Here is an 18,350-nt window from a genome sequence, read left to right as displayed (position 1 = left end):
CTGCACTATGTTCTTAATCAAACTGAGAGTAAAATGAAAATAGATTGTCCTGTCTTTCCCTCCATGAAAAGCATTTTATTTGTTCATCAGGTACATGAGTTTTTCCTGAAAGGAAGATTCTAAACGAAAAAAATACTACGTATTCCAGATTCATATTTTAGGGGGAGCGGGGAAAAATCCCTTCCCATTTCCATTAACAATTTCATTCAAGGTTTTAAAAACCTGAAGGGAAATCACCATTTTTGCTGTTTTCTCCTTCACTGCAAAAAGAAATACAACTTCAGAATAAAAAAAGGTAGGCAGGGACAAGGGCTGGCTCTTTACCCCTCTTGCTGAGTCTGCTTTTTAATTCTGTTAATTTAATGTGCTAACTCAGTCTGCAATTATCCCTAATCTCCACTCCCTTCCTACTGTACTGTTGTCTTCTATTATGTGACTAAATTTTGTTTCCCCCTATCAGAGAGAGCAGGGAAGCCTCACCCTCGCGAAATATTTTTAAATGGCCTAAATGGGCTCTTACAAATGCACTGACAGCCCTACAATAAGATTGTCTCGTGACAGCTTTTTTCACATCCTCTTGAATAGCTGCTGAAACAGCTGGGAACGGAGAGCTCCAGCCTGTGACTAGTCGCTCACTCAAAGACCAACAAGAAGCACTCAACAGAAAAGAGATTGCCACCACTGCCCTAAATATTGTGCCATCTCCAGGGAGATGAACCAGCTGAACCAAGTGTTTCCTCCACCATCCCAACAGCCATGTCTCTCCATCCCTTCTCTGTCCATGCCTTCAGAGTTTCCACCGCAGCTTCGCTCAAGCACGGCTTCTTTCACTCTAACTCCTCACAACTAATTTCCGTGAGTGCAGTGTGGTTTAGATTTTGGGGTTGGTTTTTTTTGTTTTATCGTTTCAGGATGGAGGTAAAGTCTAAAACAAAAAGATTAATAGAAACTCCTAAAACACCTGGCCTCACATGGAGTTTTTCAAACACAATGGTCTAATCCAGCCAGAAAATGGGGATGAGAACGAAACTTCTCTGTTCCCACTTGGTGACTGGCAGACCAAAAAGAAGAGATGAGGCACTGAAGACTGAATTGACATTACATTAGCTTGCAAGTGCAGTATCCCCTACTGCTTGCTATCATGAAACAGTTTGCCAGCTGACCATCCTATGGAATTCTCCTCAGACCCTCCAGCTGAATCCGCAGCCCGGTTAGCAGCCCATCCCACCATGGGTCAACCGGTGCAAACCCCAGACTGACTCCCTGTGACTGAACTGCAGCTCACAAGCTTCCCTCACCTCAACATCTGGGCCGCCACGTACCAGCTGAAGGAGCTGCAGAAATTGCATGTGACCCGGCACCTTTATTTGCATCTCTGAAGGTCAGAAGTACTGCAAAATCTGTGGGATTATCCATGTTTCAGTTTACAGAGAAGGAATAAGCGAAAGGAAACTAAGAGCCTTTTCTATTTCTTAACCAGCAGCAAGATCTTGTTCCTCTCCTCCCTTCACCTGTAGTAGCTGGTTTCTAATAAACAATTAGAAACATTGGAGCTCCAAGAAAAGGTATTTTTCAAGAAAAAATGAAGAATGTTTCATCTGCTTCACCTGCTCTTGTTCCTACAACTACAGGATTTCTGTGTCCCCAGCTCATGTTGTCTGTTTTCCATTTAGCTCCCACAACATTGTTAAATGCAGATTAACCTTCATACCTAATTATTTGTCCAGAATGACCTATGAATATTACTGTACAGCAACTATGGAAGGTTGTCTTGATTTCTATCCCCTATTGTCAACTCACTGCTACAATTTCATGATGCTCAGTCAGTTAGGTATCTTAGGCTACATGTAGCACCTTGTGGCATTGAGTTTATCCAATGCAACAAACCTGTCAGAAAAATGTTTAGTGTCTTCACATTAACGCAGACAGTGAGCCATGTCACGTATAGAAGCCATGAGTATGCGACATTCACTTTTTGAACTCTTCTGTCCTTCTCCCGTTCAGAGCCTCCTCTTGCTCTGTGCTGTCGTGGGTTGGGGAGGATAACATTGGGAACCATCCCCATGGCTCATGGAGAAGCTATTAATCACTTTCCTTCAGTGCTTGGGAATGACTGTATCTGTGCTGAAAGCTAATGCAATACACTTAACACCCTTGTGAGCTCACAGAAACAGCTTTGGTGGGGGAATCGTAAATATGTATACAAGTTATTACAAATTTGTCTTTTTAACACAGTTCGAAATGATCTGAAAGATCTGGGGGTTGGTTGGCTTAGGGCCAAAGTGCTGCACATTGCACAGGAAATGTAGAACTAGACTAAGGTAACAATTATTCCTCTATAATCCCATCAGATTTTTACAACCCTTTAAACTTCTCTGAATCTTAGCCCAAAAGCTCCTCCCTTCTTATCTCCCGCTACGTCACACCAAATCATACATGACAGCACCAATTCTTCTGTCAGTCACACTCTTCTCACTCACATTCAGCTCGGATAATTAAGACCTTTCAGATCCCAGTTTGTAACCATCTCACTTCACTAACCAAGATCTTCTAACCCATTCTTCAGAAATGTTTTACTTCTCCACGGAGGCAGCTCCTTGCTCCCCGCAGTTCAGAAGCTCAACGCTCCTTTCTCACCATATTTCTCCCACCCCCCAACATCGCAAAGCCCACCATCCTCTCATCCAAGATTCCCACCATCAGGGACAATTTTTACCTTGGAGGACCTGACAAGGCAGCAGCAGAGACAAATGAGGCGGCCAGGGATCACTTAGGCTCTGTGAAGAACACATCTCACCCTACTCCCCATCAGTCATTTACATAAAGATTTGAAATGAGTCTCAGCTTGTTTCTTTCTCTTACCAAAGAAGTGATAAGGAGGCTTCAAGTCATATTTTGACTTCCCAATGTACTTCCCAGTGTACCTTCTCCCATACAGAAAAGCCCACAAGTGGTTTACTAATCCACTCTAATTTGAAGCCATTATTCCCACTTCCACTGTCAATGTCATCATTAATAACAGAGCTGAAGGTGCCACCAGGTGCCTAAGTAATAAAACAGCAGCGTACCCTACCTTGGTCTGCCACAGCTTCAATATTCACTTTGAGCTCATTTGCCATGAAGCCAATAACTGAGAAGATGACAAAGCCTGCAAATATACTGGTGGCACTGTTGGTACATGTGACTATCAATGTGTCCCTGAAAAGAAAACACAAGAAGCCGTGTCACCTCGTTGTAATACATGCAAGGGAGGATGGTTTTGTACACAATTAAGGAGTCTCTCTCACGAGCACGCACATCCTGTGGGAACACGGATGAAGGTACACTTTTACACTTATCGGGCACATTTGATGCTGATCAGAGACAACAGAACTCTTCATGACACCACCAGGTATCAGCTGTGCAAGTTTCCGTCACCCAGATGCTGTACAGAAAGCCAGAGGCCAAGCAGGAGGATGAGCATTTCTGCTCTTGGCCTCTCTGAAGAAGGTGCCAATGACACGATTTGTAATGCAGTGTTTTACTCTTTGCCTGATGTGGATATCTGCTCACTGTATTACATATGGACTAACCACCACCATCCAGGTAAGATGATTTTTGTCCTGTACTTTCTTGTATCTATACACAAAATTTCAGGGTTAAGCTTTCTGTACCTTGCAGCACCCACTTAAACGCCTGCTCATCTGTAGAGGATTCCCTGGTACAATTTTCCATTGTCGTCGTCGTTAAGGGAATCTCAAGAAATCCATACCTGAATGTCACACTATACTGGGTAAGTACATGTGACTTGACAGGAAACCAGCCCTCGTGATCCCCATCCATAATTATTACCTGCTTGATAGGATTTTTATTTTTTCTTCACAATATGTGTGTCCAGAAGACTTCCCCTTAAACTACTACAACTTAGGAACAAACAAGTCACTCACTTGAAATGTTTGGGGTTTTTTTAAGTTGGCTAGAATTACTTATTCCTACTGCTATTTGTTTGTCAGGAACAGAACGAAATGCAACCTGAAAAGCTGTCAAGAACCTCATTGAGCTGACAAACTTCTGGAATCTCTAACAGAGCATCTCTTAGCGGGAATGATTAGGTTAATTCTTCAGGTCTACAGAAAAAAATGACAATGTTCTGTTTGGAATCATCATGTGTTAATCTTCTTCCAAAACCCAGATAAGTTTTAAGTAAAATATTTTAGGTATGCATTATAAAGTGAATTTATGTAAATTTACTGCAATTATAGATTATTTAATGATGCTTAAAGTGAATATGTAACTGAAAACTACAAATTTATCTGCAGTATTAGAATGTAATGAATACAAAAATTGAAAGAGAAAATAGTCATGCTTCATTTCAGTATTCAAGATGTGTTGTAAAATTAAAAAATTAGAAGTAACTAAGCTTTTCTAATTATTTCTGCTTCAGTCTCCCATATCCCTCTCTAACATAGGTAAAACATGTATCTAGTATTAGACCTGTAAGATTTTTATATTTCATTTCCATGTATTTCATCCAAAATTTTCATTAACATTTTCCAAACTCCACAAAACATTGCTGAATTAATGCAGAAAGACAGCATGATGCTTCTCCCATTTTTTGCCCTGATATTCTGAACATATTCATTCATCAACAAAAAAAATCAAAGCCCAGGACAAGTATTTTCAAAAACAGGACCCAGAGGATTGCTGGGTGGGAGTTACTGAGTACACAACACTGTCATTTATTCATCCATATTTTAGGATAATTATATTAAATTACTTTTGAACACTAGTAGGAAATGTTTTCGAAATTCCTTTTTAAAATCCTGATCCACATTTCTTTTTAAAGGTAAGTATTTTGTATACAGTACTTAGAAGTTATAGGATATGGGAGTTCAAATTCCAAGCAGCGTGTACTTTAAAGTCTTGATTCTGGAACGATTTTAAACATGCCCTTGGGACAGTCCCTGTGCATGCTGTTGGCTGTCCTGAATCAGCACCTCTGTCATTGCAGGAATCAGTAAAGGTTTGCTTCAGTAGAAACAAGATTGGCTTTAAAAACAATAAAATAGCAGTGAAACATTCTACTAATGCCACTTGCTTTCGTTTTTTCCATCTGCAGACATTTATCTGGCACGCTTTTTGATGAAAAACTATACCATGCCACCAGAACAATGACTTTTTTCCTTGTACAAATAACTTTCAGTGACTTCAAATAAAAGTGATTTTAAATTTCACAACCTGAAATAACTTTGTACGTGTAAAACTGCAATAAGAGTAATTGGAAAAAATAATAACATTCAGGAGAGACAAGAATCACATACGTAGAAACTGGGTGTTAAACTCACGCACGTCTCTCAATGGCAAACTTCATCCCATTCTACCCATGGGTTGTTCTTCAGCGGAGGCTGCCAACTGGCAGGGTTTCATACCACTGCTCGCAGTTGGTGACAGCTTCCCAGATTGCCTTTCAACCTAAACCTGCTGATTCTGAAAACGAGGAGCCAATAGGGACTATAATAAGCCTAAGGCTCATCTTGAGACTAGTAGATTAGGAGCTAGGGAGAAGATACAATACACAAACCCCAAAATTAAAGAAACAAACGAAAAACCAGAGAGAGGAGGAAAAAGAGGAGGGTCTTTCAAACCAGATTTCTGCAAGTTGGAAGATGACTGTTTTTGGAGGAGACCTGTTTAATAAGACCGATGGGTTTCACTCTCACATACCTGTAGCAATTATTATGGAATTTGTTGTAAGAAGAGAGAGTAATTAGACCTCCCCATGCTGCAGATAAGGAGAAGAAAATCTGAGTGGCAGCATCCTTCCAAACCTAAGAAAGATAGACAGGAGAGGAAATAGCATTGGCTTCAGGAAAGAGTATTAAAAAGATCAATAACACTATTAGATGTTACTGTTAGGAGATTAACACACAAGTAGTTTAAACAAACTTTAGAGCAATGGATGTCAATAAAACATTTAAGAGCAAAATCCTGCCCCAAAATACGTAGTGCCCATTGGATGAGGAGTACTGCTTTTGTTGAGCCCATATAAAATGACAATATAACCTTTGCCGGATATGGAAGGCACAAATATTCAAACTATATTGCTTGATACGTATCGGTTCAATACATTCAGCAAAGAAAATACAAATAAAGAGGAGAAATCTGCATCGGGTGCTGATGGTTTATCCCCCAGTGGCCCTAAATAATACTTTATCTTTGTGATAAAAGTAAGAACCTCAGAGTTGCTTGATGCGCTACTTATGAATGAGATTACATTAAAATTAGGGTCAATTTCTGTCATTAGGTGTACATCAAACAGCATAGCGTAAGTTAGGGCTATTTAGACACCAGGCCCAGTTCCCTCCCATCAGAAGAAAAAAACTTGTTCAACCAAGTCTCTCTTAAAAAAACCACACAAAACCACCAAACAGCATTGTTTGTTCTGTAACAAAGTTCTTCAAAGCCTTAAATGCATCTAGATAAAACATTTCTAAATTGCCTGGAATTTCAAAGGGGTTGGTCTTACTTATCACTTCCAAAATGTTCGAAGCATTGGTATTTCTATTTACAAGCTTTCCTACAAAGTCTGATTTTCCACCCAAGTCCACAGTGCAGAAATGGAGATAGAGGTACATGCGCAGATATACAGGTGGACCTATATACACACTAACCAGTTTGAAGATATTACTTAAACACTACTTTAAAAGTTACCAGCCAGCAAGCAGTCAATCCTTCATCTAGCTGAGCATAATATGCAGCTCTTAATTCATGTTAAAACTGCAAATAAAATTAAAAACAGAAGCTCGCCTGAATATTATCGAACACTTACCCAGGGTTATACAGATGCTTAGTGTATTCAGACAGCCCCATTTTGCAAAAGGCAACAGTTCTCACCTCCTTTATTGCACAATGGGGGATCCAAAAATGCTCATATTTAATGCAAAATTAATTTCTGTATTGTTTGCAAAAGATTTAATACTCCCATCACCAAAGGATCAAAATACCCATTATTGCAGAGATATTAAGGAAATTAAGATCTGCACAATTCATCCAGGAAAATGTTTTCAGCTTTAATTATCAATCTCTAAGTGTGATATCACACTGCTATTGATAGAGGAAAAAATTTCTTAGGGGAAAAAAATCCAAACAAACCAAACAGGAAATTTCCTGAGGTGTTGCTAAAAAAATCTCTCTTGAATTTCTAGAGAAAAGAGTCTGAATTGTAAGCTCTCAGCTCAGGCTCCAATTCAGTCTCCAGACTCCTGCCTCAAGACACTTAGGACAGACACGCAGGCGCTCACGTGCCATGTCAGACAAATATATGATCCGTGGGTGGATTTATGTCTACACAAATACAAATCCATGTGTATTTTTGCAACACATTTGACTGGCTTCATTGGCAACAAACGGCATTTTAGAAACCAGTCGAAATCATGAGTGAGGCAGCCGAGCTGAAGCTCCACCTCATACGGTCAATGCCTAAAGAGCAAAGCCAGGTACCGAGTCCCTTAATTCTGTCCTCTCCTACACAGCAAGTAGCCTTGTTTCTGACAATGCAGGCAGGGTAACGATCACAGCTCTTTGGTGTCAGTATATATGCTATTGGGGAGTTAGATTAGGATGTATAACTTGATTTTGTTTAATCTAAAGTCTCATATACATGACTCAGAACAATCTTTGCTCAATGAGTAAAATACGCCTATTCAGAACATTTCTCGAGAAACGCAGATAAGTTTATTATGTTACCTATTAAAAGCTTCATGTGCTTGTTCAAGTCAAGGCAGCATCCTACAGACACCAGCATATGAAAATCTATACTTCCTTTTTAATTCCCTATTTTCCAAATGCACCTACTCTGAGATTCAGGTGAAATATTAAATGTGAAGTAAATAACATCTCTCTAATAATATACGCAAAAAACGTTATGTGCACACAAATAACAAACATCCATTGCAACAACACTCCACGTAAGATGAAGAACAAGTTTCCGCAGCTGACAACGCTGCCTCTGCACATAGAAAAAGCTTGCAACAGACACTAAGAAATCTGTATGGCTTAGTCACCCTAGCAGAGTTATAAGTGCAATAATAAGCCCACCATAGCATCAATTAGCTTCTCCCACTTTGGCGTGATGAAGTACCAGATTCCAGCTCCAGCTCCAGGTAGAGTTACCCCTCTTATAAGAAGGATGATGAGAACTACATAGGGGAACGTAGCTGTAAAATACACCACCTGGACAGATCAAAAAAAAAAAAAAGAAAAGATTATTGAAAGGGCTTATTGGGATCCGTGAGGGGGCGGGGGGGAGAAATACAAGTGCTACACTATTGCCTGAAGAAAGCAATTACTCAGGCTCAGAGACAATAGCCAGGGGATAAACTAGGAAGACAACAGGGTTATTTCCCAGGAAATCTGAAATTTTATAGCTCTTCTTGCTGGTGGAAACAGGAATAATATCAACAGCAACAGAGGTAAGAGTTGGGATTCTAGACAGATAGGGGAAGAAAAAGCAGAAAAGGAAGTCTGGAGAGGAACAAGAGCAATTTACAGCAAAAGGAAAATATCAGGTTTGATCCTTGCCCAGAGTAAATTAACACAGTTCGATGGAAATGAAATGAGCAATGCCACTTAAAAAACACTTAAATTTCTGATTTTTTCTATACATTTCTCTGTATTTAACTAAGCCTAAAGAATTTTTATTACTTTTTGTACCTCTCAATAATTATATATCACCATGGCAATATTTACGGTCCCAATGCAAAGCAAGAAAGTCAGTGGAACGATCCAGAAAGACCTAATCATCATGATGTCTAAATATACAACAGAGGTTGTGTGTTTAATGCCTTAATAATTATCTAGTACAGAGCAGAGCTCTCTCTGTGGTCAAATAAAATGGCTAGATTATGGCCAGTTAAGCTGTGCACTCTACCCAAAAGCATTTCAAATCCTTTTCACATTAACCTCTCAATCTTACAGGGACCAGAATCCTCTGAGCTGAACTGACTTTTGAAACCGCTTTTCCAACGTTCTCTTTGCTGTTTCAAGAGGTGTTTCAAGAAGTTGCCCCGATGAATTTTTGTGCAGTGAATGCACTGAACTCATCTATGCATAAATAAAGGTTTTCTATCCCTGACACCAAGGAGTCAGTATTTTTCTCGGCCGCTAAGACTCACTTAAAGAAATATCTACTGCCACATCCAAACCCAAGTTATTCTCCTGTACATCGTCTGCTTCTTGGCTCTGGCCTTTCATGCAACAGTTTTTCCTATCACACTAAGGTGGCGGGGGCGGGCGGTGGGGGGGGGGAATCTCAACTTTCCCCTGGCACTCGGAGTCTCTGGATTTTCTGCTGATTCCCAAGCTACCTCTCAATAGATGTTGTCAGCTTCTAGATGCAAAGGGATGGCTTGGAATCAGAAGCCCTGTACCCAGCTCTAGAAAATTCATAGCTATCTCTGCATATCCACTATCTTTATCCCAGGAAATATCTAGTTATTTTGCTCCAGTTTTTTTATCTTTTCAGCCTACTCTTTGTAAATAAGCTACATTTACGCTATGTCATCATCTAACATTTTAACCTGCGTGCTAATTGCAGTGGCATTGATGGGGAAGTCTCAGATGCTGCATTCCTACAGGTTTCACAAAAAAAACCCCACCCAAACCAGTGCTGCTGCTGAAGAAAAAGCTGCATTTCTCTGCTCAGACGGCTGCCTGGCCAAGCCGTATGCCTGTACTTCCATTCCAGTGAAAGGACATGATCCCTCTTGACACGGTTGCCAGTTAGGAGGCATGGCAGAAAGCCACAGATTTGAGGGGCAAGGAAGAGAATGACATGTGAGATGTCAGAGAAACAGAGCAAGGAGCTGGGTTACCGCAAGGAGGAGTTTTAGAAAGATGGCACACACATATTTGGGAAACAAGGATACACGCTGTCGCTGCTCACACTCATCACAGACCAATTTAAGTTCGGTTCTGATTTTAGAATATGTTACTTAACATCTTAATTTACCTCACAATTTCCCTGATTACAGTGAAATGTGAGATGACTGCAGAATTTTAATGAACACCACACAGAATAGGGAAGGCTGCTGAAGGCACCTTATTTGCCATTCAACTGCTGAGCGCAGCTCAAGGGCTCATTTTAAACTTTCTGAAGATTAGGGAACAATTGCTGAACCAACATTCTATTTTTTTATGTTTTGGCTAGACAAGAAAACACAGACAGGAAAAAGGCATTTCATGAATACTTAGCCATTTACTGAAAATAATTTTCAGTAATTCACTGCCTTAAACAAGACTGTGATTCCCTTAAAGCAGCATGCTGCTTTCTTGCAAGCGTACAATCACAAATATTTTTCTTACTTTTCCTGATGACTTGATGCCTTTAGCAAGGGAGGCATATACAATCACCCAAGCAAGGAAAAGAGATAGTGCCAAGGGCCATCTAATCTCACCAGGATATTCAATCCCTGCCGAAATCTTCAATACAAAGTACCTAAGAATAAAAAAGAAATTAAAAAAAATTAAAACGAAAAAAAAAATTAATGACAGCAACTGCAGGCAGTAATTCAGTGCAAATTCCTACAGTATTTTGTTTTGCTTCAGTGTTCTCAGCGGTTTCTCTAGAAGGTTCCAGTGATTCTCACCATGTATTATTTTATTTATCTGCATTGCAGTAGTAGATAAAAATGCCAGGCATGGGCCAACACCCCAGCTGTGCTAAGCACCGCAGGAGCAGAACACAAATAATTCAGTGTTTGAAATTTAGCTTTCATCATTCCTATGCATAAAAAATGGGTATCATTTGCTGTCCTTAACTGTTGTATTTCTGGTCTTCCAAACAGTGACTTGTTGTCGGTTACAGTGGGTTTTAGAGAAAGATCAACATAACGTCTCTAAACAAAGAAAGATCTTACTTGAAGTATTCTTCACTTCCACTGACAAACGTTTTGTTTCCTTCACTGGTGAAGTTAACCATAGTCAAGTTTGGATAGGCACTCATACAGAAAGTAGAGTTCTTGATTTGTATTTTTGGGTGGTCACCAATAATGCAGGAATCTAGGAATAAAAGAGGAAAAAAAAGAGAAAAATAACTTGCCTAGTTTTTTTTTTTTTTTTCAGGTTGGGTGTAAAACGACAACAAAAAGCATTAGATTACACACATTACTTGAACTTTTGTTCTGTGTCAGGTTTCTGGAACACCTTGCTTACAGAAGCTACAAGGGTCTGAGAGAACTGGGTCTTAAAATATCTCATGATTTTCCCCCTTTATCCCAAATATCTAAGGCGTAAAAAGAGCCTGAGGAAGTGAAAGAGCTTCTGCCCGCTCCCGAGCAGCGCTCACTCCCCCGCTCGGGGGTCACCCCACTCGGGGGCAGGGGCCGGCGTGTAGCCCCGGGCCGGGACGAGGAGTCCCGGGGAGCCGCGTCCAGCCCGGGCGGCCGCCAGCCCCCGGGGCAAGGCAGGGGAGGGGAACGGCACCCCGCTGCCGGTGCTGGCAACACTTCCAGGAGAGGGTTTGCTCGTTTTACTTTTCCCCTTTTCATGGCATTGCATACTTTGGGCCGTTTGCAGAAACGGTTTTCGGTTTTTTCGTTAAAAATAAGCCTCGCTAAAGCCCAAAAAGTTGTCTTTAACACAAACCAGAGGCTGCCAGCTATAGCATTTTGCTCCGTGCTTTCTCCCCTACACAGAGTTTTTACCAGAAAAAAAAAAAGTTGGGCTTTTTTTAGCATTGTAGTTGAAAAAACACATTTATCCTTGGTGAGGAAAAATTTAAATAAAAGGCGGGGTGAAGCGCCCATATGATGCAGATCACTTCAAAGCGGCTTGGGAAGCGACAGTTCCTCCGTGCTGGGAACCTCGCCCGGCCACAGTCAGCCGCAGTCTCCGCTGGCATCTCCCAGGGGCGCAGCTGAGCCAGAGAAAGCTCTGGAAACCCGCGACAGCCACAAAGAAGAAAGAAAAGAAAAAAAAAAGGGATGTCCCAACTTACCTAACAAAAGTTTGTTTTTATCTTTACAGTCTGGCGTGTTCCACGGGTTGTTACAGGAAGCCCAAGGTAGCACAGGTACAAAGGACGCAAAAAGGTAGAAAAGTGTGTAGCACAGAATAATATTGTAATATATGGCTATTAGAACCGAGATGATCAGCATTGCAATGCCGCAGCCTGAGAGAAAAGAGAGGGAGAGAGGAGAATGTCGCGGTTAGTCCCCGGCGGAGGAGGGGAACCGCAGGGAGCCGGGGGGGAGCAGCAGGTCCCGGCGCCTGCAAAGCGACGGCTTCGTCTGGCGCAGCTACAGAGCGCATCCCTCACCAGAAAGGGCTCCACCCGCAACGACCGCGCAAGTTGCGCGCTAACGCTGCTGAAACACCAGCGGAAGAGCCCGTAGCATGCGGCTGCGCGCCTGCGGAGCTGGGGCGTAGGGAGGCGGCGGTGCTTAAAGCCATGCAAGAGAGGGGGTGCAGGTCATGCTCCCGGCTCCTGCTCCGCTCACCTTGCAAGGCAGGGATGGCTTTCCAGACCGACACGGGCCCCTGACTAGCAAACTGCCCCAGGGAGACTTCCAGGAAGAAAATGGGGATCCCAGCTAGAGCCAACATCATCAAATAGGGGATGAGAAACGCACCTTGGGGGGAGGAGGAGGGCGAGAAAAGAGAGAACAACCTGAATCATCGCGCGTAGGCGGGGGACCGCGCCTCCTCATTCATTCATCCCATCGGGGTGAACTCGCCTCCCTCCGCGGCCTGGCGCGGAGAGCCCCGCGCAGCCCCCCCAGCACCCCACCCCACCCCCCCGGCGGCGGCAGGCTGGGAACGGGCTCTCCTCGGGCCGAAACGGGTCCATTTCTGCCCGTGATACTGGGGACAACTTAGTCAAGACCTGCAGCTATTAAAATTTTTCTACTTGTTATCGATTCCCGGTGCCCCTAGCCCCGGGGAGGGGGGGGAGAGGGAGCAGCTTTCTGCATCTCCAGCATTTGTTCGAGACAATATTACTGTTAAATGAATGTTTTAACACCTCCCACTTAAAAGTTCTTACGTGTAAAAAGAAAAAAACTCACTATTTTTTTTGCAAAGATTGATTTTGGTTTAAAATCGCTACTTCTCTCACATAAAATAGCTCTTGCAGCCCCTGCACAACTGTTATCAATGATCACAGCACCAACAGCCCCTGCTGACAGTTCTGCGCAGAGGGAAGAGGCTTACAGCTGCAGTAGGTTGAATACAGCAACACCCACCGGTTCTCAGTTTAAATAAGAGCCTCTGTTAGGAGAACCTCAGCAAACAAACTTTTTCTTCCCCTTGTAAACTATTAACGGCACAACCCCTCTCCCAACTTTTGTTCTCCTCTATTCGGCTGAGCAGCCTTCGCTCTATTTCAAACGATTGGTTTTCAATCGGGTCATTGAGAGATTTAAAAGACATTCCCCAGACTTCACAGAGAACATAATGTCTCGACTCGGGTTCAAACGTCCTCCTGTAACTTTCCCGACTCGAAAGTCCTTTGTGTCATCCTCTCCTCCCTCCACTTCCCCTGTCCCACCGTCTCCGGATTCAGACCCGATTACGTTTAAATTAAGCGAAGGGGGGCCCGGAGCTCTCACTCTGTGTCCGGCTGTGGTCAGCCCGGCTCTTCATTTTCCTCCCTCTCCGGCCAGCACCTATTAATTGCAGGTGTTCTTAAGGAAAGCGCTACCTTCTAACGAAATCTTGTCGGAGCTTGCCTACTTTCAGAGCTGACCATCAAAAAAAAACCCAGCGAGGGTTTTCACTAAGTCGCTGATGGTCTGGAGGTGCCCCCGGACCTCGGCTCAGCCCAGGCCTTGCTGCCCGGCTTAGCCAGGCAAGGGGCACCGCCGGCCCCCGCTTCCCTCGTGTTTCTCCCCTCCAAAAAGGCAGGGACCGGCTCAGCCACGTACGGTACTGCAGGTAGAGAGACAGGAAAAAGCCATCATACCTCCCCCATTCTTAAAGGCCAGGTACGGGAACCTCCAGACATTGCCCAGCCCCACTGCATAACCCACCATGGAGAGGATGAAATCCAGCTTGCTAGACCAGTTGCCTCGGGCTTTATTTTCATCCCCTACATCGTCTTCCTAAAGGGGAGAAAAGGGAGGAGGGGAAAGAGATCGGAAAACAGCCACTTTTGCAAACAAGCTTCGCGGTGCTGCGGCTGCCGGATTCACCGGAGGGAGACGGGGCGAGCAGCGGCCGGGGCGGGGGGGAGACGGGGGAACGGACGACGGGGGACCCTCCCCTGCAGCCCCCACCCGCCGCTGCCCGGGCTCTCTTCTGCCAGAGAAAACAGGAGAGGGGCTTTTAAACCATGGCCCTCTCTCAGGCTGCTCCCGAGGGAGGGGAGGCGGCGACTGCAGCCCGAGGGGGCTGGAAGGGGGGGGTGTCAGTCCCCGCTGCCCGGGCACCCCCGCCCTGCTTGCTCCTCCGGGGGCGAAATGCGCAGGGCTTGGCTCGACGGCTCCTTTCCCGGAGACTCCGGCCACTGCAATGCGCATCTCCCGGCGCTGCGGGCATCTACACAGGGCCGGGGCGGGGAGGGGGTGGCTCCTAATTCCCCGGTGCACCGGAGGCCCCATCGCCCTCTCCGGGGAGCGGAGCCCTCGGTGCCCTTGGACGGGCAAGGACTGACCGCCGGTCCCCAGCAAAGCCCGCAGGGGCCCAGCCCTTTCCCCCGGCACACACAAACGAAGTAAAAAAAACCGCTTTTACAGAATGAACCCGCCCCCCCTCCCCTCCTTTCAGAGTAAATCCAGATACGCGGGAGGGCAGGGAGAGCGGGGGGGGGGGGGGGGCGGGGGGGGGGAAGGCGGTGCCTTCCCGGCCTCGCACCCCGCCAACAGCAAACCCCTCCTGGGGCGCACGGCCGGGGTCTGGGAGGGTTTGACGTCTTGTGGGGTTGGGTTGAGTGATCGATTTCGCCTTATTTTTGGTTACAGGCTCCCAGGCATTTAGCCGCCAGGGCCCTGAGCAGCCGGCCGAGCCCGAGGAGCGGAAGAGCAAGGCATCCTTTCGCATCTGATGCTGGGGAAAGGACTCGGCCTCTTGCAGGGAGGCGTAACCCGGGTACGCACCCGCGTACCGCTGCTCGGAACCGGGTCATACTGACAGGCACGGCTCAGTGAACGCATTAGAATGAGCCGGGAACTATTGATTGTCGTTTATACCGATATTACATGATTAATACTCGCCAGCAGTACAGCACTGTGTCTAAGACCCTCTCTCCCCTCCCTCCTTCCCCCCTCCCCGCGACACAGCCCCATCCCCGACTGATTCGGACCTGATTTTAGACCCCTTCCTCTTTCCCCCCTCCCCGCGGCACAGCCCCATCCCCGACTGATTTGGACCTGATTTTAGAGCTTCGGCCCCAAATCGGTGCCGAGTGGCAAAGACCTCTCACTCCCGCGAGCTGAAGGGGGGGAAGAAACCCTGTAAGGAGCCAACTTACGCCCTCCACTCTGCCAGGAAGAACAGAAGTGTTGCCATCTGTGCCCAGTACCACGGTACTCTGGCTCAAGGTCACCCAGGCGCCTTTGGCGTTGTTTTGCTCCAGTGTGCTCTTACCAAGGTTTAGATTAGCGTCCCCGTCTGTGCTTTGCAAAGCGGGAATTTTGCAGTGAGGGATAGCAGCTTGCCCGGCGGCCCCTGCCCCAGGGGTGTGCTTGCACGGAAAGCTTTCCGCAGATTCCCTCCGGAGGGTGGAGTTGGCTTGCACCGGGGTGCCGCTGAGCTTGCAGATCCCGACTTTGGTCCTCTCAAAATCATTTGGTTTAGCTTCTTCGGAGGGAAGTGTTTTGTTGTCGTTAGAGAGTGATCGGGGAAGCCTGGCCATCGCGGCAGGGGCTTGCGGTGGGGCATTCTGCGGCTCGTTTTCGGGGCTGATTCTTACAACTCCCGCACCTTCATTGGGTCCAGGAGCAACGGTTTCAGGACTGTTCACAACCTGCTTGCTCATATCCCTTTGACTGGCGTAATCCTAAAACGACAACGTCACATATTTTATCAAAAGAAAAAAAATGTTGGGACTGCAGAGATTCTATGAATTTCTTTCCTCGTGCACAAAACGCGTGTGCTAGAAAAACCGGATACAAAAGTGTTGCAGACTTTCGAGGTGCCCCGGCTCGCCTGCTTGCCCTCTCATTCAATATTGATATTCTGGGGGAGAAAACAGTAAGGTACACAAAATACACAAACAAAAAACCGCACCAGTGTCTGCAAATCCGTAATTCGAGTTTAAATAAGTGTTCCTACAGCACTGCGCCGCCAGACCTTGTTAGATTTCACATCACGACTGTAGGATGCTCCCTTCCCTATCACCAGTGTAGAAAGATTCTTTAATTTTACGCCCCATTTCCTTTCTGTCATTCAACAATGCACATCGGCTTTTTTTTTTTTAATATATATAGGCAATAGACAAGCTGCCCTGTAGGCAGCCCGAGATGTTAAAAAACAAGCGAAATAGTGCTGATGAGCATTTCTGAGCTGGCTGCCACCCTTCAAAACCCGACAGCAAGACAGTGAAACGCAAAAATAACCACACCACCACAGTGGAATTAATGCCAATAACAGCTAGCTTTCCCTATTCTTTTTCTTATGTTTTCAACGCGCACACATCTAAAGATTTTTTTTTAAGCATACCCTATTCATTAAACAGATTACTGACAACACTCCCACACACACACCCCCCGCCCTTCCCTCCAGTTTAAAATTATAATTTAAAATGCGTCTTGTTTTCACCCTCAAACAGCCCGCAGACAAACCCTACCTTTTCCATCAATTTAATATTAGCTTTTAAAGGACACCTTCTTTTTAGGAGAAGGTTTCACAAAACTCCCCGTCACTGTTTCCGTTGCGAGTTTTCTCTTCGCCTTAATCCCATCTCCCAGCACCAGGGATAAGATCTGCGGGGGGGGGGGGGGACTCGGACACTATCCGACCACACTTTGGGGTACCACCGTTTCCCGCGTGCCCCCTTCCCCGGCAGCAGCAGCCCTACCCCGCTCCGCGGGAGGCTTCCCGCGCTGGCTCCGCGGGCAGCACCGCGGACAGCTCCCGCAGCACCGCGGACAGCTCCCCCTCCGGCACCCCTTCCCTCGCTACGAGGAAGACCCCGAGAGAGCGAACCGACGCCAGCACGAGGGGTCCAAACGCAAATTTAACGACGAACCCTCCCCTTCAGCCCTTTTCAACATCGAAGAAAAGAAATCAAGCACTTACCATGCCTTAGACAGCCACAAATTGACTCGGTAGAGGTAAAAACAGCAGTACAGGCAATTGACAGACTGGATTTTGCCCAGTCGAGAGCAAAGCTTTCTATACTTCTTGGGAAAGACTGGGTTTGCGTCAGTGCATAGCAAGGTGCCCTTCGTTTGACATTTCCTTGATAATAAGAGTTTGATAAATCATTACCCTTGGTTTCAGATTTTAAAGGGACAACAAGAAGCCAGAGCGCCGGCTAGCTGTCACTCACGCGGCAGTGGGATTGCGTGTTCCGTGTGACTCATGGGGGCTGATTACTAAACCAAATCCAGCAAGAGCACGGAAGAACTTTCTTGCTGGTAATTAGAGGGAACATGTGAGAAACACGTACTATTGCACCCGAAGCAAGGAGAAATGGGGAGAAACCTTCCATTTCTACCTCTCTCCCTCCTCCCTGTTATTGTAATGTGTGGTTCATCTCCCTTTTTTCCCCCTGCATTTCTGCAGTTCACAGTTAGATCAGACGTTATAATAGCGCTTATATATATATAAATTATATATTTTTAATACATATATATCCACATACCTTTACACAGAGAGAGAAGTTCACTGTGTATAAAGTACACAAACACATTTTAATTGTGTCTTCCTTGTTCTCGTTGCACCAGACAACACTATATTGTCTATTTTTACTGTGCCTCGTGGGGGAAACCCTCAGCCCAAATGAAATTAAAACGATACACACAATAAAGCAGTCTTCTCTTTCATCAAAACTATCTTAAGAACAGTTAAGTGCGAGATAAGAACAGTTAAGATGACGGCAACTGCAGTCAAGTTATTGGTGTTCCTCCCCCACCCATCAAAGCATTTACGTTTGAGAAGGGGGGGGGGGGAATTACTCATCATTAAAAGTCAGATGTTAACCTAGAATCATTTTTGCAACGAAGTAATTAACCCATAATCACCTCTCGTAAGTGTTATTTGCTATTCGAGGGGCTTTCTCAAAGATCTGTTGCGCACAAGGTAACTTTGTTCACACTGCCAAAACCAAAAAGCGTATTGGCAAATCGAGATGCTCCCTAAGCAACCTTCCCCCTTGTTTTCAGCGTCAGAGACGCTCTTCCACCGCATACACTCTGCTAGCGTCAGCTTCT

At 45.1% G+C, this 18,350-nt stretch overlaps 1 protein-coding gene across 1 annotated transcript in view; it reads right to left on the bottom strand.

Moving 5' to 3' along the window:
• The window catches only part of SLC6A5 (solute carrier family 6 member 5), a 37,759-nt gene that overhangs the window by 15,509 nt on the left and 3,900 nt on the right, over window positions 1-18,350 (bottom strand). Inside the window, exons 2-10 of the mRNA XM_050897003.1 lie at window positions 15,446-15,973; window positions 13,940-14,078; window positions 12,477-12,608; window positions 11,975-12,148; window positions 10,896-11,037; window positions 10,342-10,474; window positions 8,077-8,211; window positions 5,704-5,807; window positions 3,074-3,198 (exon numbers count right to left, since the gene is read on the bottom strand). Coding sequence (XP_050752960.1) covers window positions 3,074-3,198; window positions 5,704-5,807; window positions 8,077-8,211; window positions 10,342-10,474; window positions 10,896-11,037; window positions 11,975-12,148; window positions 12,477-12,608; window positions 13,940-14,078; window positions 15,446-15,973 — 1,612 coding nt within the window. The remainder of the gene's footprint in view (window positions 1-3,073; window positions 3,199-5,703; window positions 5,808-8,076; window positions 8,212-10,341; window positions 10,475-10,895; window positions 11,038-11,974; window positions 12,149-12,476; window positions 12,609-13,939; window positions 14,079-15,445; window positions 15,974-18,350) is intronic.

The sequence above is a fragment of the Gymnogyps californianus genome, chromosome 5 (assembly GCF_018139145.2).
Source record: "Gymnogyps californianus isolate 813 chromosome 5, ASM1813914v2, whole genome shotgun sequence".
NCBI lineage: Eukaryota > Metazoa > Chordata > Aves > Accipitriformes > Cathartidae > Gymnogyps > Gymnogyps californianus.
This window is presented reverse-complemented; position numbering and strand designations above follow the sequence as displayed.